General features: G+C 43.9%; 1 protein-coding gene across 1 annotated transcript in view; it reads left to right on the top strand.

The window, feature by feature from the left end:
* LOC129383395 (glucose dehydrogenase [FAD, quinone]-like) overlaps nucleotides 1–6,417 on the top strand; it is a 30,891-nt gene extending 24,474 nt beyond the window's left edge. The window contains exons 7-9 of the mRNA XM_055067945.2: nucleotides 683–860; nucleotides 5,072–5,288; nucleotides 6,169–6,417. Of these exons, the coding sequence (XP_054923920.2) occupies nucleotides 683–860; nucleotides 5,072–5,288; nucleotides 6,169–6,319 (546 nt within the window). The 3' untranslated portion in view covers nucleotides 6,320–6,417. The remainder of the gene's footprint in view (nucleotides 1–682; nucleotides 861–5,071; nucleotides 5,289–6,168) is intronic.
* Nucleotides 6,418–9,454: the final 3,037 nt, after the last annotated feature.

Here is a 9,454-nt window from a genome sequence, read left to right on the forward strand (position 1 = left end):
TCGCCGCACCGTAGCTACTTCTGCTGCTTCAAGACTCTGCTGTAATGCGTTTTACGGTCGTAATATGTTGAAAGAGGAAACCAGCATACGTCGGTACTTTATGTTGAGATTCCTCATTCCCTGGTCCCACACACTCATCCTAATATTTATAGTCTTGGAAGAATTCAGACAAGCTGTTCGGTTTGCGTATAACTAGTCCTCTAATTTGACTCACCATCGGTACTAATGAACTTCACTAAATTCCCTCACTGTAAAAGAGGAGGAAGGACATAAACTTCTTAACCGACTAATTAACAAAAGGCTAGCCTTCAACCCTTCACCATAGGTGAGGCACCTTTTAACCAGGCATGCCCGACACCACCGCCAGCATATACTAACTTCGTATATTATCAAAACGCATTATGCAGTTATAGATGTTGCGAAGTCTCAGATCAATAACGTAGAATGTGGTGTGCCCCAAGGGTCTATCATTAGAGTGCTGTTAGTGTAAAAATATAGTAGTTCCGCCGTGAAAAAACTCACAAACTGGTAAGCTTCAAACATTTTCTTTCCAGGGCAGCGACGGGTATGATTATCGGTTTCATGTCTCCATAACCTATGCTTGCTAAACTTTAGGAATATGATAGTTTCAGTGGAGAGAAGCATACGCTTTATCAATAACTTGTTCGTGTTTTTTCGTCAGACGTATGATAAATACTACAGGCCGATGTTCAACAAAACTGGCTTCATGAACGCCGTAGGCATGGTGCGACCAAAGTCTCGTGGCAGCGTCAAGCTCAACAACACGGACCCGAACGCATCGCCACTCATCGACCTAAAATTTTTGTCTGAGCAAGAGGATGTCGACAGAATTGTAAACGGTGGGTGCCTCAAGTGAATACACGCGTCTCCATAACGGCGTCGCCACTGCTATGTCGCCATACGATGACGTAACATTGTTGTCACGACGTAATGTTGTCACATAAGAGACCGAGCGGTAAAACACAGCATAGTGTTTATTTACTTTACCGCATTTTGTACATTTTCATTACACGACTGCCTATTACGGTAGTGTGCCGCATTTGCTTTGACACAACAGCATACTCGGTTTTGAGTAAAAATAGATGCTTACCTGTGAGTTATTGCGTGAGGGCTTATCAAATTACCAGCAATTTTATTTTTTTGTAATAGCCCCCTTTATAGATGCTCTGCTGAATTCGTATATCAGAGGCGCTTTTGTTTACAGAATCAACGTTGAGCTGAAGCTCCTTGTCTAACTGGCTGGTGCCGACAAGTTGCTTTCGTAACAGTGTTTAAATAGGCGTAGCTGGCTGCCGCACAACCTCTAGGGGGCAGGAGGAAGAGACTAAGCTGGCGCGTAGAGCAGGTGCAGAAAGTCAGAGTTAATTACACTCTAACTAACAGGTATAAATATTTCACAGGGAACTCTTGTATCAATTCACTGCAGTGACGGCACAAATGTAACTATCAGCTTACAACTTTTTGCTGTCTTACATCTGGTTAACCAGAGACGTACCAGATAATCTGTCCTAATTTATTACGTGATTATATTATATTTTTATTTCAAAGCTGGGCCTTGCTAATTTATTATCACACTCAATTTATTCCATTGTGTAAGCTTCATATATATATCTAACTTCTACAACATCTGTATATTTAATTTTACTCTTAGCCCTACATGTGTTTGTACAAATGAGTTTTGAGTACAAGTGAGCGCTGTGTCGCCTTTCTCCACAAGAAAGAGAAGAACGAAATTAGAAGAAAAAATACGGCTCGAGCTGGGTGCCTAGGGACAAAAACATACCTGAGCAAATATTCTCAACTAAATAAGGTATGTGCGTGCTGCAGCAAAAATCCGGAGACCACTTAGCACATCCTAGTGGAATGCGAAGGGATTCACCCAGTGACACCCGTAGGTAACGTACGCCTTCCACAAAAGTTTGGCTCAAAGTAGACGGAAGTTTCAACCGGTCAGCAGTCGAGGTAATCAAGAGACATTAAGAATATTGTTGGGGAAGAAAAGACAGAAGAGGTTGATACGACCTGGTGTGTTACAGGCATAGGTAGTGGTACAAGGCAGACATGGAAGTTTTGAGGAAGAAAAATATACTAAGGAGATGTATACAAAAAACGCTAGAATGAGAAGTATATGTATAGCATATCTTAGTTACTCAAGAAGGCAAGGTGACTATTTGTCATCGCACCCTTTCAAAGAGGATGCCAATAAATCATCATCATCGCCACCGCCTGTGACACCGTGTCTCGGGGTTTCGAGGCCGCGATCCCCGTCAAAGCCCGCTGCCTTTCTGTTGTCAAGATGCACTATATCATGTTGCCGGTTCAGCACATCTTCTCTAGCACAGTGCATGGGGACAACACAATTTCGAAGTGAATGGTCGCTGGATCCCCGAGGATTAAACAAACGGAAAAGAGAGCGGTGGTGCGCAGCCGTTGCTATCTCATCGTGGTCACCACGTGGTGATTCCGTTGCCGTCATACCGTCTTGGTAAGGGTGCTGTCGTCGTCGCGGCGTCATTATTTCCGTCGACACCGTGCAATTGTCACCCGCCGTCGTCGTCAGGCCACCATCGTCTGGCTGTTATGTCGGCTGTATTAAAAGCACGTCGACGATATTTTGCGCTGCCATCCTCAAACAGCGCTATGAAAGTCAGCAGCATACTTCGTTGGTGTCAGTAGTGCGCCCATTTTATTTCTGCGGACCGAACAAGCTGTCGTTTATTTTGAGAAGCATCTTTGATTGTTCATGCAACAGTCCCATGTACACTTCTACTTGCCTTGTCACGCTCTGTGCACTAGCTTGTTCCCCCCTTTCCCTCGTTCAGTGTGCAGGAGAGCGAGATACGTGTTCATGAAAATGATGCTAAGGAAAGCGGTTGGTTGCCTGATGAAAACAAGTTCGCTTATCGAAAGGTTAGATCCAGTGACCACTAATAATAATTTGTTTGTCACTTTGGGCTTCCATCTATCTTCATGTGATGTATTTCTACCTTGCTTTGATGTGCGCGAAAATTAGGAATTTTTTCCCACATTGGCAACATAGCGATCGTTTACAACTGACCAGCTTGAGAACGAACTAATTTCCACACCTAACCTCCACAATGATTAGGGATATGCCGCAATTTTGTATTTACGTACGTCGCCCAAGGAAGTAATTGAACACTTGCACTCCAGCCGGGTGTTAAGCAGCTTACTGTGATCTGTATCAAACCGAGGAATCCCGCGTTTTACTCGTCGATTGAGCCGGTCATATAAGCTCTTTACGGACCTTATTTAAAGCCTTACTGCTTACGTTCAAACTTGTCCAATATAGTTTAACAACTGACGCTTAAAAATATGTGAAAAGCTATAACATGCTCAAACAATTTGCGGCATATTCATGTTGCTGAAATAGGTCGATATTCACCAGGAGAGTGCCTGTGACAAGGTTTGAAAAGCGGAAAGACCTTAGCGATCTTCCAGTCCTTAGGTTGTTCACCAAATGATAATGATTGGTGAAAAATGAGACACACAATGCGACTGAAAATATAGCGAACTCGTTGCCCCTTTTTACAGCTTTGGGAAGTAAACATAAAATACTATAAAACATGAGTATTTTCTCATCTGTTTCCTAGAAGGACATTTCACAATCATTACTTTAGAGGCGAGAATAAACACAGAATAGACACAGAATGAAATTGGCACCACAACATCACATTGCAACACGAAAGTATTTTCATAGAACTTTCCTAATGAATCGAGGGGGGAGTAATTTAAAAATTCTATAAAGTACAAGAATAACAGTTACGAATACTCCAGGAAAGCAACACAGACGCGCACGAAGGGCACAAGCTCGCGCTACAGCGCGATTCGCACGTACGTGCGAGCTCATATCCATTGCATCAGTTTAGCGGTATGCAGTCAACAAAGATTGCAGGAGGCCCGCCGTTTGGCGGTATGTCGAAAGACCACTGCCGTCGCGGCGCGCACGATCGTGCGCTCGAGCAGTTCGTACATCGCGGCGCGTACCGTCGTGTGCTCGAGCAGATATATATATATAATATATATATATATATATATATATATATATATATATATATATATATATATATATATATATATATAGAGAGAGAGAGAGAGAGAGCCGAGCAGCGGAAATACGGCCTTCTATAGTTTGCGCCCGCGCAACTCCGTTAACGCTTTGCGGAGCGGGCCGCCGTGCGATAAGACCTCTCGTGGCGGCAGACAGCCACGGCTTTATAGCGCGATGGCTGAAGCGAAGTGGGGGCGAGTGTTGCACACTTCAGAAACGAGCGGCGCCGCCTTTTTTGCGAGGCTTTGCGCTGTATAAAGACTACAGGGCCGCTCTGTATGCGTGCGTGCGCGCAAAAGCTGTCCGCATCTCTGGCAGACTCCTCGAGCCAGGCGAGGCGCTTGGCCCCACAATGGCGCCCTTTGTGTCTCACCTGTGGCCCAATTGGTGCCGCCTCTTGAAAGGGCAGCGCCGCGGGCCGACACGCACACACACACACATACACACACACAAGCACGTAGACGTAGAGAAGGTGACTCCTGTAGTAAAACAAATTTAAAATTCTGCTTGGTGGAGTAAAGAAAAGAGATCGTTTTGGTGATTGCTTGTGGAGTTTGATACCAGTGTACCTTGACGTCTGTATTCGAAATTTTCGTAATTCGTGTTCACTGTTAACAGCGGTCTACACTAAAGAGGGAGTGAGACGAAATGTTTTTAACAATCTAAAACGCATTAAAATTCTCGTGGTTAAGGCAACTATTAGTCAGTGATGTAGGTGAGGTAAAAGCAAACAAACATAACATATACTTTTTCAATAGAATGTATTCTTGCTAGAATGCATTGGAGAGATAAAAAAATTATATTAGGGGCAGTCAAGGTGACAAACATGAACTCGGTGCTGAGTGGTAGTTCATAAACCTAGTATATTCTTCAGTATGTTTTATTCGTAGATACAGCTTAGCCAACGTTGGAAACGCAAGCGAACCGACTTTAATGAATTGATTGCTCTTTTTGCATTCTTCCGCACTAATACCTCTCCAGGTACCCTTAAAGTGATGCAGCTCTTCAACACGACTGCCATGAAAAACATTGGTGCTCAAATCTGGAACGGGTCTTACCCAAACTGCGAGAATCACACCATTTGGTCACGGGAGTACATAGAATGCTTCGTCCGGCAGGCTGCTTTCCCTGGACAACACGTCTGTTGCACATGCTCTATGGGTGAGCACAAGGATTCAGTCGTCGACTCGAGACTAAAGTGAGTCAGCGGTTCTTCTACGTTTTTTGTTACCAATGTTTAAAAGTGAAACCAATTGCCATCCAATCAGGAGAACGGCCTACACGCTGCGTTAGCTAGGGCTCGGCTCAGGTTAGTGTCCTGGCTCTCTTAACCTATATTAAAAATAAATTTGCTTGCTTTATTTTTTTTTGCATTTTGTAGCAATTGCATGTGTTCAGGCTCCGCGCTTTCACTGAAGAACATCCAGGATGGCCCTTATATACAACACAAAGGAAGAAGAGCACGCCCATGTGAATTTACGCGTGTTTTGAAAACTGCGGAATGAGGATGACTGAAGACACGCTGGAGCAGTAGTCACCAAGGCTTTAGACGTGGCTCCATGAACACTTCAACGCGTTTTGCCGCGTCGTACCACGTCTGTCATGTCATGTCTTACCGAGCTGTCATGTCGGGAGACACAAGCCCCACAGAGGTCTCTGACAGCTGAAATTCAGTTAAGGCTCACCATGGCGGAAAATTAGTTTTTCTTGATTTTCTCTGGCGGTATTTTGGCTCTGTAGTACGCAGACCATTGCCACAAACGTGAGGCGCTGAAGGTCAGAAAAATACAGTCTCGTAAGGATATCGTTTAAAGACATTTTGTGTATTTTGTCCGGTTTATTCCAATGCATAACAACTCGTACATCCAAACATGCATAACCAAGTGGCCCCAATCGTACTTTTACGGACGGTGAAGTGGTCCCCAGTTGACAGCAGGTTGAACACAAGGCTCAGAAAAATAGACATTTGCCCACTTAAATATTGGTTTGTATGCTGAGTTTCCGTTATACAACATCTGCGTCCCCTTCCTAACTCATATTAAACGAATGTATTGACGACTATTTTTATTGTCATGCAGGGTGAGAAATGTTAGCAACGTGAGAGTCATGGACGCTTCAGTGATGCCCAGAATCCCAGCCGGAAATATTAATGCGGCCGTCATGATGATCGCCGACAAAGGAGCTAAGATGGTACTGGAAGACTACTACGCTCTTATAAATAAAGCATGAGCAGAGAAGAATACTTTTTTCATCATTACTCACCGCTGCTACAGCAGCGCAGCGCACAATTTTATTGAATCAACTCAAATAAATGTTCATCGACCTTCTTCGTGTTTCTTCGATACCTTGTGTTACATATGAAGTCTACACGAAACTCCTGGCTTCAGTTTTCTGTGAGCTCATCAAGTACACTACTCGCGAGCACTTTTTGAAAGGTAACCAAACAATCTTTATTTGTTTCTGAATCTTTTTAAACTTGCTCTTACAATAAGCGACATTGTAAAGCGTACGTACTATCCTAATTACTGCTGAAAACGTAAAACCTTGAATTGCGAACCTCCGATTATTGCATTTGCTATACAGAATGCCGGCCAACCTTGAAGCAAGGCCGGTGCGATTATCAATAAAAAATAAAACTCTGATGATGATCAGAGAAACAGAAAAAAATGCTATAAGCGATGCCGAGGCTCGTAGACGTAAAAAGCACTCTAAGTGCAACAACCTTTAACACGATTCTTGCACGGCTATTACCACAACGACTGGTCAGCAGGAATTACTTTACCGGATGCTTTTTTTTAGATCAAACATAATCTTTAAATATCAGCTGGGACGATAGCATAATTCTTGTCATTGAGCTGGATTAATTAGTCGAAGAAGCGGATATTACTTGCATGAGAAATTGACATGCACAATCGACTAATTCATAAAATTTCGCTAATTAACATTTGAATTAGTCACTTTATGGCACATATTGTAATTTACAAATTGAAGCCGGAGGTTGTTACCCTGAAAATTTGTTCCACTTGGAAGGAATTTTCAGGATGACACGAGTTTCTACATATTCGTTCCCAATATATGCGGCACAATACATGGGCGTTCCAGTTGCTTTTGTGCTTCAATGTATAAAACAGCGCTTTGGAAAAAGTAAGTGGAACAATAGCGCGTTCCGACCGCAAGTTTCACGCCCCCCCCCCCCCCCCCCCCCCTTCCCCATTTCGAGAAACCCTTACGACTACAAAAAAAATATGTCTCAACTCCTGTGTCCCGTAATTCGATACGAAGCATATAGGATTGTAATTAAAAACCCGTTTTTTCCCATATCTCATATGATGTTTTTGTACGACTATATGGGAGTTGTGGTGAGTACGGTTTTTCTTTCAGTAGGGATCCTTAGAAGTTGTGTCAAGCGATGCGACATGTCTTGCAAACTGAACAACTACGATTCGTAAATTGCAATATTTAAACTAAACTAAACTAAACCAGTTCCTAAACTGAGTACTTGGGAATTTAATTTGTGATTTTTTAAAAAAAAGTTTGTTGAATATGCATTTGATTTCTCGTGCGACGGATGTTGGTCGCATCGAGAAATCCTGCTCAACGGCTACAATTACACTATCTGTCACAGGCGATTTTTTTTTTTTTTGTATGGACTAAAGAACGCACCCGGTATATGCTCCCACGGGGAGCATATACCGGGAGCATATCGCACGGGGAGCATATATGTTGCGCGCAAGTCTGACACCTTCCTCGCAAAGTGAGCCAAGCTTGTAAGAAAATCCACTCGGCAGATTCGCGGGAGCCAAAGTCATCTCGACATCAGGGATCGTGGTCGACCAGCGCAGTCAACACGCCTTATTTGGGGCACTCGAAGACCACTTTACGGCGAAGTTAAACACGTGTGAGTTACGACAGTCGTTCGATTACTTCTGAACGAACAGAAATATCTAGTTCCATGCGCTGAGGCATATTCTAAGGGTGGATCTTTCGCTACGAACAATAGGGTGGCGACATTTGTCGAAAGACATTCCTATCAGCAAATGGTAGCGAGACCAAGATAGAAAAAAATATATAGTGCAACTTTCGCATCAAACGGAAAAGAAAGTGACGTGCGAACTTTGGCAGCAGTTGTCTGGAATTGGCCATCAAGGAAAGCGTCGAACTATTCTGACGCGGTCGTCCTGCCATCACCGACTGTGTTTATCTGTGCTTTAGTGTTCAACGCGCTGCATGATTGCTTTTTGAACCACTTGGTCGCGCTTGGCCTATGAAAGTGAGAGCGGTGAACGGAAATCAAATGCGCAATTACGCTTCCTGTGGGGGCGTATACAGTAATTCTAGCTAGAGTGTGCGGGCAGCGTCACCTGCTTTTAGTCGCGGGCGCACTGCAGGATGAAGTGGGTCCACGGTGCCCGCTTGCAGTACGCAAGACACACTTTGTCGCCAAGACACATTGCGTGCCATCTAAGACAGAATTTGCTTAGCTTCGCGAAGGTGAAGGTTCTTCTATACGCTTAGCTTACAATGCTGTGATGTGATGACATTTCGCTTCTTCAGAACGTCAGCGAAAACTAGAAACAACGTGGTCGAGCTTGACGAATAATGGATTTTTTTTTATCTGGCTGCCACCGACGCCACATCAATGGTGCACACACTTATACATAACGCTTAGCTCGCTATACCGAAGCTCGCTTCTTGCCTGTGTTGCTTGAAATGTTGACCACGGAATCTGACAATGCATCCGTTCCTTTGACATGGCATTTACTCAGGCGATAAACGCGCTGACCTGCAATGCGCCACAAAAAACATGGAAGGGCCATTTGGCCAGAATGGTGGAGTATCACTTAACTAATCGCTAAGTACAAGCTTTGGCTTCTTTAGAATGTAATATAAGGTATTTTTACCAATAAAAAACTAAGAAGGCCCATGTAGATGCTGTCAAAACAGGTGAACTCACGACGAACTGGTGGGATAACTTCAAGGTAGCGTCACTCGGCCCCGTTCTTTCGTTTTCGCGTTTTTTATGGCTTACCAAGCCCCCTCTCACAGTAGGAGTTGCTGTTTCGGTAGTCTAGAAGCATAAATTACTGATGCAGCTACAGTAAATATAGCTGAATAGCTTGTTTATTTAGCGTCCCCTTTAGTCCCATGTATTCCCACGGACAGGCCGCCATTGCAAACTGAACCTGGCAACGTTTAACGCTAAAACGTTGTCTAGTGAGGCGAGTCTAGAAGTGCTATTGGAGGAATTAGAGGGCAGTAAATGGGATATAATAGGGCTCAGTGAAGTTAGGAGGACAAATGAAGCATATACAGCGCTAAAAAGCGGGCACGTCCTGTGCTACTGGGGCTTAGCAGAGAGGCGAG

This window comes from Dermacentor andersoni, chromosome 8 (assembly GCF_023375885.2).
Source record: "Dermacentor andersoni chromosome 8, qqDerAnde1_hic_scaffold, whole genome shotgun sequence".
Taxonomy (NCBI): Eukaryota; Metazoa; Arthropoda; class Arachnida; order Ixodida; family Ixodidae; genus Dermacentor; species Dermacentor andersoni.